Consider the following 18,207-nt stretch of genomic DNA (forward strand, 5'->3'; position numbering starts at 1 on the left):
AGTTAAGTCCATTATTTGTTAGAATATGAACTTTATGAATTTCAAAAAAAATCAAGCGGTTAAGTGTGAATATAAACTTATCAAATCCACTTCAAATTATATTTAACTCATATTATTTGTTAAAATTACAAACAAATCCTCCTCCAAAATGCGGTTTAATTCAAGCTCGACTTAAATTTGGGGTTCTTTGGAGCTCATCTCCGGTGACCCACTGTTTCTCCGGCATGTTGCAGCGGCCGCGTCATGGTTCGAATCCTTTTCCTTTAGGATTCATCGCCACCTTATTCGGGTGACTTACTTTCCCCCCTTCTGAACTCCCAGCTCTCAATTCGCTTGGTTGTAACGAAGTGGATGAAGGATCATGGTCAATCAGCATTTTCTATGGAAACTCATGCTTATTTTTGAAACCCATCGAACTGTGAGTCTCCTCTCGCTCTTTTTTCATATTTGTTTTGTTTCATCGGGTTTTTATTTATTATTTTCGATCTATCTTTTGTAATTTTGTTCAGTCTCTCACTGGGTGGTGGATTGATTTGTTGAATCGGTAATCGGGAACAGAAGAATGTTTTTAAAGATAAGAATTCGACTTGGCCTGTTGCAAATCCTGTTGTTACATGCGATTCCTTGCCGGTTTCTGGTTTTCTTAGCAATTTTGTGGCCGATCCTTTTCTCTTTTTTTGAGGTAATATTTATTTCTTCCTGCCCCATTTCCTTGCTGTTTTCGACCATTTAACTCGTGGATGTTCTGATTTTATCGTTAATTCCCCACCCCGTTTGTTGGAGTTTTACCTTTCTTTTCGTATACGCTAATGATCCTCTGTAGGTTTTGAACTCATTAACGTTCTGTTGTTTACTGTAACTGCTTTCAGAAATGAAGTCTTTGGACTCATCGAAAAATAGAAGAGCGCAAGTTCGTCTCAGATCTTGCCAAAAAAGGGGTTTGGATTCCGTGTTTTGAAGCTGTTGGAGATGGCATATGTATGGCTTCTGGTATCATCAGAACAATCGCCAGAGAGATAAAGTGTTGGGGCTTGGTCAGAGAGAGCTGGAAAAGCAGAGAAGAAGAGTTGGAATGAGATTTGAACTACATCTAGGGTGTTTTTTTTGCAAATTTGAGAAGATTAAGAGGAGTTTTGGTAAAACAGTCAAATTTAATGTATCGGTATCAAATATATCGTCGGTGTTTTAAGTGGCGTATCGTCTCGTACCGAGTACCCGGCGGTCGGATTACTTTTATTACAGTAGCCGCCATAAAAATCCTCGACATCGATGTTGTTCGAAATTCAAATTGGATATTGTTGCCGCTTTCTTTTCCAGTTTGCATAGAAAAGGTTTTCTATGCTTGGTGGACAAAGAATCTCGCCATTCGATCCAAATTGTCAATTGACACGCAGATTGATTGATTGTATTGAGTTTTTCTCTATGGATTCGAAGATATTCTGTCTGCTACGGCATTTCGATCGGAGAAAAGAACAGGGTGAGTTTTGGGTAATGTTCTCTTGAAGCTGAAAGAGTAGGTTCCCCCGGACAGAGAAGCCTTTTTGTTGCTGATAATCCGAGAAGTTTTCCAGGTAAGTAACTCACACAGTCCAAGCCCTAATTACCATCCCTGAGTATTTCTGGAAACGGTGTCGTTCGCATTTACATCCTTGATCGGTTTTGAATCTTCTATAACCTTCTTATTTTCTTGTTGGATCTTAGCTGTTATTATTCTATTGATATTTGCTTTGTATACATGATCCCCCCCCCCCCCCCCCCCCCCTCCCCGGACAGATAGCCCTCGGCACCAACCAACCCGACCACCACGCACAACTTGGGGTTGGCTGAGTTATTGTTTTGCTTTTACTTTTGTTAGCTGTTGAATTGAATACTTTACCGTCGATGTTATTGATATCCTTGTTGCTAATCCCTTGTCATCCATATAGTAGGAAATTCTCAGTTTATATATTTGGTCTAGGTTTCCAGCCTTTTGTTTATGTTCTGCTAGTAAAACGTAGTTCAGTTACAACATAGCTGTGCATTTGGAGGAATTTTTCTTCCTAAGGTAGGCTTTTGATTTTAGATAGCTAAGTCAAATAGGGTATCTTCTATACTTGCAGTTGGGAGAGACAGAATTAGTTGGTTTGTTTTGTTTCCTTTTGTTTATTTATTTAAACATGTGAAACGCAGAGTCCCCTTTACGAATTGATAAAGAAAAGTTTGGAATTGCCTTCAGTTCCATGGTGATTCTGTAGGACCGTATGTACATAATGGCCAACACCTTTCTAAACTGACCCAAACTTGGTCGACATAGGTAAAGATTCTGAATTTCAGACAGAACAAAACTGCAGAAAATGTCTACTAGAAACATAGTGTTGGATTATATATGGAGTTCAAAAATGAACTACTCTACGGTTGGATTGGTGGCAGGTTACAATGTAGGTTCAAAACAGACACTAAATTCAGAACTAGTAACGTAGTGGGTACAAACCAAACCAGACAATAGGACAAGTCTAGGTTTGGCTTGAGTGAAGAAAATAAAATAAGGCAAAAACGGCACAGAAGGTCCCTTGATGTCCCACAATAGAAAAAATAGTCTGAGCCAAGTGTGCGGAAAAGACACTCTATGATAGCATAGGATATATAGTTTAGCATTAATTAGATAATTCTGAAAGCATAAGTTAGTTAACTCTGAGATTCACTCTCCTACTCTCTTGGAATATCAAGGAAACCACTTACTGAAGACTTGGGAAAGTGTTAGGTGTATAGGTTTTGTCCAAGGTAACCTTGTTTTGTTTTACATAACCATCATTGGATGCATCATTTAGGAAACTAGATCATATAGGATTAGGATGTGTGGCAAACTAACTGTTTTGATTTCTAAATAGTTACAGAAACATCACCAATTATGTATCCTATCCTCAAGTGGATTGATAAAGAAAGTAAGCTCAAAAGGCTTAGACGGTCCCTCCATGTCACTTAATCGAAAAAATACTTTGAGCCAAGTCTTAGGGAAAAGACATTCCACGTTAGCATAGACTACATGGTCAAGATTAACTGGATGATTCTCAGATTGTATGACATAAACTTTAAGCAAATGAAAGTAACCATGCACTGATGACTTGTGAAGAAAATAGGTATATGGGTTTTTGTTGAGGATGACCTTGTTTTGTCTTATTTGGCCTTCCTTATACTTGAATCATTTAAAAAACATATACCAAATATAATTAGGGCTTGTCATAAACTAATGATAGTCTTGTGGAAATGACATTCGACAATAGCATAGGATACATGAAGGGAGATTAATTAGTTCATCCTAAAATTGTTTGGCCAACTCCAACTTAACCTTTCTTGCGTGCATCATTTAATAATATGGATCGTATATGATTAGGAAGTGTGAAAAACTAAATGTAGTTTTCCTTAATGTTTAGAAAAATATCACTAGTTATGCATCTTATGCTGAAGTAGATTGCTAAATGCTGGAAGACTCAAAAGGATCAAAGCATCCCTTGATGTCCCTTCATAGAAAAAAATACTTTGAGCAAAGTCCCGTGGAAAAGACATTGCATGATTGGATAAGATGCATGGTTAGTAACCTTCCTTATGCATACATAACTTAATAATATATCATATATGATTAGAATGTGTGACAAACAAGCTGTATTCTTCCTTCATATTTAGATTATTTCACTTAATAATCTCACTAGTTATATATCTTATCCTAAAGTGGATTGCTAGAGAAAAGATGGTTGAAAAGGTTCAAAGTGTCCCTCGATGTCCTTTCAAAGAAAAAAATACTCTGAGCAAAGTTCCGTGGTAGAGGCATTCCACGATAAGATAGATGGCATGGTTAGTGATCATCCTTAGATTTCTTTTGACCAATTGCTACTTCACCTTCCTAATGCTTGCATCATTTAAGAATCTAGATCATATATGACTAGAATGTCTTACATACTAACTATATTCTTCCTTCATATTTAAAAAGGAAGGAAGAATACAGCTTGTTTGTCATTTAGGTTGAAGAATATAGCTGGAAAAGCAGAGAAGAAGAGTTGGAATGAGATTTGAACTACATCTAGGGTGTTTTTTCTGCAAATTTGAGAAGATTAAGAGGAGTTTTGGTAAAACAAGAAATCTGTATTTACAATATACCGTTTTTTCATTTACAACCGTTGGATCAAATTTAATGTATGGGTATCAAATATATCGTCGATATTTTAGGAGGCGTATCATCTCGTACCGAGTACCCAAGGGTCGGATTACTTTTATTACATCATGGCGCGGCTATGCTTGCACCATTTCAGAATTTATTATTATTATTATTTTATTTTTTTTTGACCTACTACTCCTTCACCTTCATTATGCTTGCACCATTTAAGAATGTAGATCGTATATGATTAGAAAATCTTACAAACTAACTGTAGTCTTCCTTTACGTTTAATTTTTTTTACTACTTATGTATCCTATCGTGAAGTGGATTGCAAAGTAAAGATGGCTCAAATGTTCAAAGCATCCCTCGAAGTTCCTTCATTGAATTGGAAAAGGAAGAAAAAAAGTGCTTTGTGCAAAGTCTCGCTTGAAAGAAATTCCACGACATGATAGGATGCATGGTTTGTGATCATCCATAGATTGTTTTGACCAACTCTTGCTTAAACTTCCTTAAGCCAACGTCTTCTAACAATGTAGGTCATTTATGATTATGATGTGTGATAAAGTAATTGTAGTCTTCCTTGATTTTTAGAAAAATCTCATTTGTTATGTATCTTATCCTAATGTAGGGTTTTTTTAGTTTTGAACCAGGTTGCTTGCTGCAAGAGAAACGGGAAGAAAAGAAGAAAAGAGACCTTTTTTAGTTTTTCACAAGCGAATTCGATGGTGAGATGTCACTGGGATGAGGTGAAATTTAAAAAAAATAATCGTGACACTTATTACTTCATATCCAACGGGTAGATAATCATTAAGTTCTTTTCTATACTCTCTTGATTTCCATTTTTATGAGTTTGTGCTTCTTTACTGTTATGTAGAGATTTATTTGTGAACTCATTATTATTATTATTTTTGGTGATGGTACAAGTTTGTTTGGGTGGCCTTTGATAACAGTTTCATATTTTTTCCCTCAAGGGTTTTTATCACGTTAAAAAGATTTTTATGTGTCTGTTGTTGTTTGATTAATGAATGTTTAATTCATTATTACTGTTTATGTTACTTTGTTGCGGCATCATTCATTCATCGAGAGCCTTTACAACACAAAGGGTGGGTCTTGCAGTTAAGATCGTTGAGACAACAGCAACTGACGAGGCTTCTGTTGTAGCAGAATGGATGACTTCTCAAGATAGTTGTTGGCTTGGACATCGAATGGAAACCCCACTGGATTAAATCAATGAGCAACAAAACTGCTACTTTGCAGCTCTGTATCATCTACAAGTGTCTCATTCTCCAACTATTCTACATGGACTATATTCCCCAGTCCCTCAAGGATTTCCTTAATGACCCTTCTTTTGCCTTTGTTAGGGTGGAGATTTCCGATGATGTTGCAAAGCTTAGGGCTAAGTGGTCTTAACTGCAGTAGCACTGCTGATACACGAGAACTGGCGAAGAACCGTTGGCCCAGCTGGTTTCAAAGGCCAGGATTGAAGGACCTTGCCAATGAAGTGGTGGTGGGGCTTTGCATGGCCATGCTAAATTTACTATTGGGAAAATAGGGAACTTACTCCTGCCCAAATTGAGTATGGCTGCATTTACTCTTACAGAATTGGCAACTAAGTGCTCAAAGAAATGTGATTTCTTTGGATCAATTATTGTGGCTACTGTTTGCTGCTATGGGGTTGTTTTAGTTATCTTTACCAGTCATTACGGCCTAGCTGTTTGGGTTCTCAGTTCTCTATGCAGTTCTTCATGTCTGTATAGCCCTCATTTTGTAATTTGGACTTTGGAGTAATATATCAAAGAGCAGACTGGATGTCAAATTGCTTGAATAGATACCTGAAGAATCGTGATGGACATCTGTCTCAAGTTTTGCCCTGCTCTCTATTGTACTCCGCACTGTCATGTTCATTCATTTCACGAGGATTACTTAACTAACAACCAAACAACTACACTACCCATTAAGGAACAATGGTCATTGATCACGATCTAGTCGAGTCCCATTATTGAGTACCACGCACGCTCTATCAGTCCAGTACATCTTGCAACACTTCTTTTTTGTTGGAAGCAAAACTAGCAAACAGAAATGGATCAGACTGTCATAGATTTCACTGAGTAGATCATGCAACACGCATATTTGCAAATTGCCTTATTTCGCAATTTACCAGTCATCAAAGCTCCTCCGAGCAGGGCTTCACGAATCACCATGCATGGTAATCTTACTTAGGAATCTAAAATGCATTTCAGAAAGCATCAATTACCCATCAGATTTCTTCTGAAAACTGAGAAACACACTGATAGTAATCCTGAGGATGCAAGTTCTCATGAACCATTCCCTAGCCTGAACATGGCCTAAACCTAAATTTCTGGCTCTATAGGTAATATCATTGAACAACAGTATAGAATATGCACCATTAAATCTTGTGTTAGAGTGAAGCAGTTAAGGTTAAGAAAAGGATCAAACCTCTTAACGCTAAGATAGGAGCCAAAACCAGGCTAGATATTCAAGTCAGGGTCAGGACTTCGCACAAATACCAACCTGATGCAGTTCTTCCTTCCAACTATTTCTTCTTTCTTGAACACAGCCCAAAGATTATTCAGTACACGGTGCAGAACTATTCAAGGGAGGTTAAGCTGTAATGTAGTGAATCTCACTATTCCTCCAAAAATACTCACTGCAAATCCGAACTCCACTTTGTAACCGGAGTCAAAATCCGGCACAGCTAATAACTAACAGCAAATATTATTGGCCCCAAGTAGATCCATGGGTGTGGTACTAGACTAATTAATGGTCCTAGGTTAAAACCACCAGGGCACGTACGGAAAAGTTAGGCAACTGCTTTGGAGACATCCAGCAGGAAATTTCCAAGTTAAACACCACACCTGCAATGAGAAAAAATATCACATTAGGGCATAATCATCATACCAATACAGTAACTCAATAGACAGCCTGAAATTAGAACATCACTGACTGTTTAACGAGAATGATGGCAAACACTATAATAGAGATTTGACCACGCCAGTCGCTGCTAGCAAGTATAAGAGAATGGGAGTAGTGCATGAAGGGCAGTCAAAGCTTCTAAGCACAGGAGGTCTAGGGAAGGCAAACATCGTTGAGGAACTCTTGATTGGATTAAAGGAAGGGATAGATCAAGCACTGCACCACAATATTCAAATACAAGATATATGGTGCAATAACAAAGAAGTTCGTGATCTACTCATGCCACTTAATCACAGCAAGTGGCCGATATCTCATGTCCCAATTTTGATAAACATAGTAACTCACATTAAGGATGCAAACCTTAATAATTTTTGTGATACCATACTCCACCAGTGGCTCATGTATTTAGCATTTCAGTCATCTATAGACTTTAACAGGTCATATGTAATAGACCCTACTACCTTATGTATCTGTCATCTTAATTAACAAAGATCTTGTTTATCAAAAAAAATAGTATAAGAGAATGGTGCTATAAGGGAAAACCGTATCTTACAAGACATTGACTCCTATGACAAAAGATTTCAAAAGAGCCAGACCAAGGCTTTTTGAGACACAATTAATATGGTATTACTACAGGCCTAACACTCAACAGAAACTGTTTCTGCCATGCATGCCAACAACATTATTCTAATTAGAATACATGTTTCTAATGAATGCTAAACCAAATCACATTGTAGTATGTCTACGAGCACAATGGTTGCTACATATCCTAGATGAGAAGGGAATATTCAATCTCAAGTATTTCTATTACATTTTCTAATCGATTCACTTTGACATTCAACAGGCTGAGCAAGCTGAAAGAATGCTTCAGCAGCTAGCCACCTCCTTAACAACCCCCCCAAATCCCAAAAAAAGGCCCCCTGGCATTGATCTCAGACTGATTAATTCCTCTCACTGATTAATTCCCTTGAAACTCCCAGCATAACCTACACACGACCACAACTTTTTACCTGAGTCTTCTCTCCAGAGCCACCTTGAGTACAATAGTAAAATATTTGGTTCCACATTGAATATAACAACGACAAAGCTATGCCCCAGTTCAGATTATACCAAAGAATTGGGGAAGGCTGGGCACCTAGCAAGGCAGGCTAGCCATTTTCCTTTGCTCACCCAAACCCCTGCAAAATTAAGACACTCTGCCAAGCCTGAACTCCCATTAACACATGCTGATTGCTTGAGTAAATCAAGCAGCAAACCTGACCCTCACCATACAATTTTACTGGTAAATTCCATAGAGTTCAAAAACTCTTCCTCCAACAGTTTGCATAAAGCACCTGGGCAGGTGCTTGTGATTAGCTTTTGAACTTGCACGTAACATCTGAAGAAGAGCAAGACCTGCTTAATTTGCAAGTATTAGCTAGAAAAATATAGAAATTTGAGCAAGTATGCATCTTACAAGAGGAGTTTTCCAATAATATCTCCTTGGTCTCACCATTCTAACAACTAGATGACCAATCCATGATACTTCAGCATGAAATCCTTTGTAGCACTGTCTACTGCCCCCTTACTGCTCCCAGGGTCCCAACATCTGATGAACAACATTAGAAAATACATTAGCTGGAATGTCAAACCAACTGGACGAGACTGGCCCAGATGCTGAGAAACCAGCTTGAAACAAGTAATGGTAATAAACAGCTTGCTGAGAATGTGGATATTTCATCTACAATTAGTAATGGTACTACCTCCAGTAATTTTTCAGCAGAGGCTACAAATACTACTATAACAGAACTATGCACCTCATTGTTACCTTATGTGAATGATTCTTCAATGGAGTTGCAGTATCAAATTCCCTAAATTCAGAAGCTGCAAGCAAAATAACAAATGGCAATTTTTCCCACGACTATCCAGTAAAACAAGGAGCCTGCAGGTGCTAAACCTACCAGCCGATAGAAGTTTGCATGTTGCATAATCTTTCATTCAGAATAAAACATAACAGGGAAGCAGCAGACATTAGTGAGTTACATGACAACAAGATGATTATCAGTTTATCACTGTACCGAAAGTGTGAACCTACACAGCTCAATGAGTATCAGTTTTACACTAAACCGAAATATAGAATTACAATATCAATGTTAAAGAGTTTGGAATCACCAATCATTTCCTGTTGCACACCACATGATAGAAGTAATGTTGAAAAGGTCTATCAGCGAAGAAAATATTCAAGCAGAACTGAACTTTTCTGAACATCCAATTGAGGAAGGAAAGAATTCAATGTGCCTAACTGGCACCATAAAGGGAATACAAATAAAATATTTATACATCATTTATAAGAACTAGGAAGCAGGGAAGTACTGCAGCAATGCAATGAAACACAAGCTTCCTGCTATTTGCTTAGACTTAAATAAAATACCAAGGTTAAATTTCACTTCTATATTAATAAAGTCAGGGCAAACCAAATAAGGACAGGGGAACAGAGAGAGGGAGATGGTGCAACAACAATCTCATTGAAAGAAACTTTTCATAACATCATCAACCACTAACAATGATCAAAACATGACCTGTGAACATGCCTTCTACCAAGCGATCATTATTCAGGACTATACAAACTTTATGACAATAAGATTTCATCATCCCCTTTGGACCTGATAGATCATGGATGTTACTGGAAGAACACTTCCATACTCTTGAAGGTGTTAGTAGTAGCTGATATCAGACTTTGAACAATTAATAATTGCACACATCAAAATTTCTCCAGGTGAGGTGTCACAATGAGCAATTTAGCTTCAGAATGAGGGGGTTCGTAGCTTCCCAATCAGATGAAGTATGCACTGGCACCCAGATGTGAGCAGTATCTTCAATATAAAATCTGGAGGCACCAAAAGAAAAGCTGGGGAGATCATGAAACTGTTCGACCATAGCATATGGATGCAATATATAGATTCTTAGCCCATTTTTCCTGCAACCGGCCAACATGTAACAATTTCAGTCTCAAAAATAAAGATTTTGAAAATGGTGTATTTTACTTGTTATTTATTAATTTTGAGCAGTAGGGACTAGGAATTAACAAAAATGAAAAAGCAACCTTAACATGAGTACTAGGAAAAGCAGATGTTCGAAGAGTCTCCTGCGTTTCATCTCCTGGTTTTCTTCTAGGCACACTAAGAACAAAGGCAGCTTGGTCCCATGTTGCTGCTGTAGCAGTGATGCGATAGCCATTATCCCATCTCCGATGGATACCTTCACTGGGGTACAGAAAATCTAATTCAACAACCTGGAAAAATATGACCAGTGAGAGCAACTTGTCAAGCATCATTATGGAACCAGACGTAGCACCATATTGCAATATAGAAATGATAAAGAAAAACCTGATCTGAAAATCCTGCACTACGCGACATTACAACTCCCCATCTACTTCCTGCTGTCGCCATGGAGGTAACGTAGAAACCCTCCCTCCACTTTTTGTTGATCCACTTGAATGGAAATGAATCACTTACTTTGTATGACTGCTGTGCATACTGCGTACCTAGAACCAATGAATAAAAAGCACCTCAGAGATCTGACAATAAAAAGCAAAAACTTGAGTTACGCAAATTAAAAGGATACTTACCTTTAGACATTACAACCAATGAGCTTCCATTGTTAGCTCCAGCTATTGAACTAATATAGTAGCTCTTCTCCCACTGCTCCATTATCCATTCCTGCGAATTAAGCAACCATATACAAACATAACATATGAGCAGCTTCACTAGTATGTACCCACAGAAGTACCGAGTGTTGAATTCAGCAAGCAACAAAAAAGTAAAAACAAAATGGCAACCCTATGGCAATTGCCTGAGGTAACAAGAAAACACAGGCAGTTACTTACTTTGTTAAGAAATAAAGGTGATAATTGATAAACTTGAGCAGTGAAACCAGTTCCCGCATCCATAATAAGGGCCCACAGATTTGAACAAGATGCCACACTGCTAATAAATAGACCATCTTCGTTTCCTTTCTCAATATGTTGGTCAAGCCTTGCATCTGCAACATTATAATGATACCTAGAAATATCCAATGCTCCATGAGTTACCAGCTTACCACTCTGTTATCATACCGAAAATTTAACATTTTGTGTTATCCAAGCAAAAGTACCTTTGCTTCATAGGCCGGCGAGCATTATAGACACTAATCCATTGGGTTGCAGGCATTCCCATTCTGACCTTTTTCTTAGGCTGCTCATCTTCCTCATCCTCCATGGTCAACCGACCTCTCTTGTGGCCAACCTGATAGATAAGCTTTACAACATGAAATCATACATTAGATGTATTCCAAGTGGTCAACAGTCAAATCAATAAAAGTAAGCTGTGGCACAACAGGAAGTACCTTCTGTGCTCCATCAGTGTTAATTGGTCTGATATCAGGATTTGGACCAACAATTCCATCAAATAGTGATATGTATTTTGCATAGTTTGGTTCCTCATCAAATTTCAAATTCACTACATATTCGACAAACTGTCTGAAAGGTTGTGGACAAAAGCAACACAGAGTTTCTGGAGCTGTTGCCATCTTCTTTTTGCATACAAGGAAGCCTTTATTTTCCCCCTATATTGAAGACCAACAAAGCTGAGAAATAATTTCTACAAGAGAAAATTGAAATTAATGTAGACTTTGGGAAGGGGATACCTGGTAACCTTGCCAAGGTAGGCGACCACGAAGAAGAAAAATTAAAGTGTATGCTAGAGATTCCAAATCATCTCTCCTGCTTCCAGTTCTTCCAAGATGAGCATGCACACTGGCATAACGCACAGTGCCCCTGAAAAGCCGAAAGGTTGATGAGCCAAATGGCATCTACACTGACAAGGCAAACCCGGTGCAAAGGCTTCCGCATCTGCCCGCCACTGCCAGGGGGGGGGGGTTGGCAATTTTCATTTGCAGCCTTACCCAGCAATTTTTGCTGAGAGGCTGGTCCAATGTCTTAACCTCAAAATAACATTGTGCCAAATGACAACTAATTATCATTTTTTTTTAACGTCTCATATAATAAAGCAAAAAGCAGGATCACCAAAATACTCGTGATAATACCTGAAAACATCAGGCCGCTGATCATATTCAACATGCTGACCACTTGTGTCTCGCCACCTAGTGGCTGCAAGGATATATAATAATAAGAAACTCGGCATTCTCAATCATGCAGAATTAGAACAATACAAATTGAGAATAAGCTGAACTAACCCAAACCAAGATCAACAAGGAACAGTTTTTTCTCATCGGAAGTCCCTGGGGTACCGAGCAAGAAGTTTTCGGGCTTCACATCCCCATGAACATACCTGCCAAATTGAGGTAATCTTAATGATATTTTATGAGGCATGCACTTCAAACAAACAAATGCTGGCTTGGACATCAATTATGCAAAAGGGAAAGTTAATTGGAAAGCCGTGTGAGTTCACCCCAAAAAACCTCACCCTTTAGAATGCATCTTTTCCAGAATTGAAATTGCTTCAATCGCAATGCAAGCAACCATCTCAATAGACATTCTACAGTTAGCAAGTTGAAATAAAAAATTAGAGAAAATAGGTCATCTTATTACTTTATAAGGACAAAATACTATGCATCTCAAGAAACCTACGTGTGGGAATTGTTATTCCAAACATCCCATAAACTTGGTCCCAGCATATCCATTACCTGTATGGATTTAAAAAATATTAGCACCATCTTGAAACCACCCATATAAGGCATCATCAAATGAGGATCAAAATGTAACTGTGAGTAAAAACATACCATGACATAATAGTCACCTTGGCGACCCTTGTAATGGACTCTTGGCACACCATGACTGCCGCCAAGAGTGCTGCCATCCAATAAAGAAGGTAAGTATACTTTGTCGCATGCTTGACTAGATACAACACTATTTACATAATATCCAGGAAGAACTAAATCACAGAGTAAGGAGAATGTAAAAAGTCATACTTGTAAACCTGCCACTCATAAGGTGGGCCATAATTACACCCCTTGCTACTTCTATGCTCAAATTTTAAGGCAACCTACAGTACAGAATTCACAGAACACATTAAAAGACGAGATCCAATGAATTTCACTAAATTAAGCAATCCAACAGCACAGAGTAAATGCCACACCTCATTGGCTGCAGGGCCAGTAGTAGCAATTGTAGCAGACATACGGCGTCCAACATACACTTGTCCAAAACCTCCCTTGCCCAGCTTTCTATCGATTTTATACACAGGCGAATTACCTACCTGGACCTGTAGCAGAGGAATCATAGAACGGAAGTATAATTGAATGTAATAAAGAGACCACTGGAAAGTTCTTTCCTCTTTTAACTGCATTCTTTCTCTTAACTCATGACCACAATTAGTTCCACAATTCACAGAAGATTCATCTCACCACAGCAAAAGGACACTTGACTGGAGATTCGGGGGAAAGAAAGTGAAATAGAAGAAGAAATGAAGACGATCAAAAATATTTACATTAGTATCTGAGGAGGTGAGATGGAAAAGAAATGTCCCTAATGGAATGGAAAGGCAGCAAATCCGAATGGTAGAACTCCCAAAGCGGTCTAAAGAGTAGAATGCATAGCCTGCATACCACTTTCCGGTTTCCAACTGGACCAACATTCGCCACTTACTATGATAAATCATCTGATGCTTCACTCCCCATAAGGGAGAAGCAGTGAAAAAGGGTCTTCAGCAATACTAAAACTATATGTCTAAATAGAGACACTGGCCTATAAGGATCCCCGCAATAAGTTCTCAATCTCTCAGATTACCAGAGTTTTTTTTTTTTTTTTTTTTTTTCAATTCACCAGATAAAATTTTTGGTCTCCCCTAACATCAGGAAAAACGATAAAATCCAGTTAATTTAATTTTTCAAGAACAAAATTTGAACACCGCAATCTCCGACGAATCACTCCCCTAAAAACCCAAAAGGCACAAGGCAATAACCAAAAAGAGAAACAAAAAGGAGAGAAAAATTCCAAACCTTTTCAGGAAGGGGAGCAGTGCTTCCTTCATCTTCCGCACCGGGAGCCTTATCGGCGCTCCTCCCCCCGCTTTCGTAATCATCCATCTGCTTCTCTCCAACCTCCTCCCCACCAACCCCAACCAATCCACCAAAAGCAGCCCCGACTCCTCTTCCAACACCACCTTCCTCTAGAATCCTTGCTTCCTCCTTAGCTTGTTGAGACGTCGTCGGAACAGAACCTCTTACGATGTTCTCATCGACCGGTTGCTTGTTCTTTGCTGTTCGTCTTCTTCTCGTCTTTGGAATCACTTTTTCCTCTCCGATCGGCTTCGGCTGTGCTGCCCGGCCCCTGCGGACTCCACTGCGCAGTTCCGGCATCGTTCATCCATCAAATCTCATTCCTGAAATCCCTTAGCTGTTCCTACAAAACTCTTGTCTCACGAACTCATTCACGAATAACAGAGTCGGTCCGACTAGTAGAAAAGAAATAGATCAAAACTATCAAAATACCAAAGATGAGAGAGAGAGAGAAAAAAAAGGGATTGAAAAATCAAACTTTCTGCAACAGAGTTAGAGAAGGGAGAAGTTAAGGTAACCGAAGAAACAAGGAATGATCGAAAGATATACGAGATCGATTCACAGAAGATTAGGGTTTCGATGATATGATTTTGGGGATCTGTGGAGGTAACGCTTCCACTACATTGAGAGAAATATGAGCGTGAAATTGCTTATTGAGGCAATCGGTGTAAGCGTAAATTGCTTTATTTTTCTAAATCTTCACAGACAGAAGAGAGATGTCTATATATATGTGTGTGAAATATAACCTCATAGATGTATCCCAGCCTTGAATATAAGGTAATGGACGGTCCGATTTGACTTCCAATCATGTGAGTTTTTGTTTTTTCTTTTTCTTGTGAAGGAAAATTCTCTCCATTTTAATAAAAGTAAGGAATAAAGAAAGCTAACGATAAAACCGATTATTTTACAAAATAGTCCTCCATATTTTGATAAATTGACAAATCTATTCTCCCTTCAGATACGAATTTTGTTTGTTGGGCTTGGGCTTGGGCTTCGGTTTGGCCTGATAACGTGGGACCTGGATGCCCTTCAGAGGAGTGGGCCACCATTGGACGGTCTGAGTCACTCTAGCGCAGCGGACAACACATGGGGTACCTCAGTATTTGGTCGATTTTTAATATTTGCAGCCTAACATCGGTTTTAAAACATGGGCTTTTACATGCACCCCTCGTTTTCGCAGCGAAATATGCGGAACCCCCTCACTTTGCAAATCTTATTAAAAAAGTCCCCCACTGTAATTCAAGATATTTTTTTGTTTGTTAATAGTACCAAAGTGCCTCTGATGTGTCAAAGTTACTAAAATACCCCAGACATTTTGTATTATTTTCAAAGTTTATCACGCATATATAAGTGGGTTTGGTTCTCTCACAAAAGGGTTTCTCAAGTGTTGAGGCGATTCATGAAGACCACCATCAAACATATGCGTTGCCTACACCGATAGTATCGCCTCCATACCTTGCAAGTCTTTAGATTTTCATCTACTGAATATTTTAGACTTCTTAGTCTTGGTTATAGGTGCTCGGATGTTTTGTTTTCAAGGTACTCATGGGTTTTTTTTTTTTTTTTGAAATGTTTTGTTTTCAAAGTATTCATAGGTTTTCTTTTTTTTTTTTTTTTTTTTTGGGGGGGGGAGGGGGGTGTTCAACAACTCTTTGTCAATTGACAAATCATATTAGTATGCAAAGACTACGTTATTTAGTGGATTTGTGTTATTAGCAAATCTTACGCGTAAACGCATGATGTAAAATCAAACTAAGAAGGTGTTCCACATTCTCCTCCTCCGATTCAACAGTAATGCCAAAAGAGAGGTTGTCGATGGTCGGTGGTCGGTGGTGGTAGTGATGAGTGGTTGTCTGTGATGAAAGTGAAAAGAGGGGGTTGTGTGGAGTGAAGGAAGAAGAAGCAGTTGGCTTACCCTTTAAAATGATTTGATCGGCTTTTTGTTCGGAAATTGAAGAAGATGGGCAAACATAATAGAATTGAGGGTAGAAAAGGAATTTCACATTACCTTTTAAATTTTAATTTTTAATGGAGGGTGAATTGGTAATCTCCCCTCATTCGGGGGTGGGGGGACGGGGAGGTTTGCTGCAAAATCGTAGTTGTGGGAGGGCATGTAAAAAACTTTTAGTTTGAATGTGACTTTTTGTTAAATGTCCATTATTCGAATGTAAAGTTTTTGAAAGTGTTCATTTTTTCTTAAGGCATGTGTCCCACGTTTAACATGGGACAATTTTTTTTTTTGTAAGAAAATCATTTTTATTGAGCAACATGCAGAATCGAGGAGAAAGAGCAAAAGCTCTCTCAACCGAGGAGTGGAAATGGGCCAACAGTCACGCCCGAAGTGACTAGGCCCTCTGGGCTAGGAAGTCCGCAACTAAGTTGATATTCCTAGAAATAAGAGAAAAAGTACAATGAGAGAAAATGTTCTTCAGGTGGAGAGTATCAGAAATGATGGAATCTACCAAGAGGGCCGTGGACTTGTTAGCTGATGAAGGAGGTGTATGAGTTCTTCTTAGTCCGATTCCACCATAACATTTTGAATATCTTCACTTAAATCATATAGGAGAGAAGATCTAAGTGCAAGAGCCTCCCCTGGAGAGTCCAAACACCCGGTGTGGGTTCCGAAATAGCAAAGCTAATAATGCCCATGTGATCTCGAATAACTAGGCCCAAGCTCAAAAGCTGTTTTTTGACAACAAAGGAAGCATCGCAGTTGATCTTAAAAAAGCCTGTACTCAGTGGATACCATATGGGCTCCGCTGCTTGTGACACATTGGTTTGAGGAGCTGAGATCTAGAACCCCTTGAGTCTTTGTTTAGTACTGAATGGAAGATACTGTGAGTAACCATAACCAAATGTGACCCATGGATCCTAATTGATCCACGTTGTCATCTTCTATAGTAAACCAATAAAATCCATCCTGATGGATAGGGAGTAGGGACCACATGTTAAATGTGGGACATGTGCCTAAATATGCGAAGTCTATCCTTGTGTGTTATCCGATTTCTTGTTTTTTGAGTGAAACTTGAATTTATCCAAAATAGTAGATAGAGCTCAAGACATCTTGTTTACGAGCATCCATGAGCCAAGGAGTGGTAAAGGGGGATGCTAGTCTATTCTGGTAAAGACTGCCCCAATTTTGCTTAGAGAGCTAACTATCAAATTTGCAATCTTAGCGAAACACTGAATTTGTTATCTCATATCTGCTTTTCGTGAAAAAAGACCAATTGAAGTGGAGGCTATATAAATACATGAAAGTACAATACTCTACGTTAAGTTTATCAAATTTTGGATGTCCTTTACAATCCTAGTAATCGCTAGCAGGGGCATGCATCGAGGGTTTTCCGAGGTTTGGTAGATTGTGAAATTTACTATATGATTTGCACCCTGGGTCAAAATTGTTTTTCTGTAAAATAATTACCGCCAGTCCAATACCCCTATGACCTAGAGTATACAAATTATATATACAAGCTAGAGTTCAAAAGAAAAAGAAACTATTTTATTATAAAAAAAAAAAATTTATTCAATGAATTTTTTTATCAAAAAATCTAGATTGTTTGCCGTAATAAAGTATTTAGTATGGTTTAATTGCATATTAAGTCCTGCAGTATATCATAATTGCATCTTTTGTAATGTCATTGACCTTTTCAGCTACACTTCCAAGGACTAAAAAAATTATTAAAAACAGAGGTATGGTAATTCATAATCCTTTTGTTTTATATGTCAATATTTAACTTAATTGAAATTTAGTGCATGTACGGAGGGTTTGCCTAGGTTATGGATTATGTATTTTGAAGATAGAAGTTTCTTAATCATAAAGCAAATAATCTAGATATGAAATTGGTGAACTAGATGAATAATTTAAAAATGCATGCAAACTTTAATTGCCACAAATTGTAAAGTATATTATAGAAAGATTTTGATATCTTGATAAATGCATTTAAAACAATTGACATTTTCAGAACATTCCTTATATGGGTAACAAAGATGAATTTATAACCATATCCAAATTAAAAAAATTAAAAAAAAATGGTAAAGAAAGGTTTTCGGAGAATAATTTGAAATTGACTTATTATCATGTCATTATCAATAATTCTCACACGTCTTTT

General features: G+C 38.2%; 1 protein-coding gene and 1 long non-coding RNA gene across 4 annotated transcripts; one reads left to right on the forward strand and one right to left on the reverse strand.

Annotated features, from left to right (window-relative positions):
* The first annotated feature begins 159 nt into the window (after window positions 1-159).
* On the forward strand, window positions 160-5,363 carry LOC149020965 (uncharacterized). 2 transcript variants are annotated; one of them, XR_016172263.1, is made up of 4 exons: window positions 160-418; window positions 510-682; window positions 870-1,571; window positions 4,780-5,363. It is a non-coding gene; the product is annotated as an uncharacterized LOC149020965 (long non-coding RNA). The 2 variants fall into 2 exon arrangements; XR_016172262.1 differs by having other exon boundaries at window positions 160-682.
* A 4,102-nt stretch (window positions 5,364-9,465) lies between these two features.
* On the reverse strand, window positions 9,466-14,784 carry LOC149020966 (Protein kinase family protein). Of its 2 annotated transcripts, none has more exons than XM_089149218.1 (16): window positions 14,039-14,784; window positions 13,177-13,302; window positions 13,010-13,083; window positions 12,821-12,890; window positions 12,669-12,724; window positions 12,505-12,576; window positions 12,275-12,369; window positions 12,125-12,188; window positions 11,726-11,855; window positions 11,426-11,644; window positions 11,195-11,325; window positions 10,929-11,103; window positions 10,671-10,761; window positions 10,429-10,586; window positions 10,146-10,334; window positions 9,466-10,019 (listed from the first exon to the last, which is right to left on the reverse strand). In XM_089149218.1, the coding sequence occupies exons 1-16, from the start codon at window positions 14,396-14,398 to the stop codon at window positions 9,960-9,962; spliced, it is 2,070 nt and encodes a 689-aa protein (XP_089005344.1). In that variant the 5' UTR covers window positions 14,399-14,784; the 3' UTR covers window positions 9,466-9,959. The 2 variants fall into 2 exon arrangements, with proteins under 2 accessions (XP_089005344.1, XP_089005343.1); XM_089149217.1 differs by having other exon boundaries at window positions 11,195-11,337.
* Between the last annotated feature and the right edge of the window lie 3,423 nt (window positions 14,785-18,207).

The sequence above is a fragment of the Hakea prostrata genome, chromosome 3 (assembly GCF_041222555.1).
Source record: "Hakea prostrata isolate BN-2017 chromosome 3, UWA_Hpros_2, whole genome shotgun sequence".
In the NCBI taxonomy this organism is placed as follows: Eukaryota; Viridiplantae; Streptophyta; class Magnoliopsida; order Proteales; family Proteaceae; genus Hakea; species Hakea prostrata.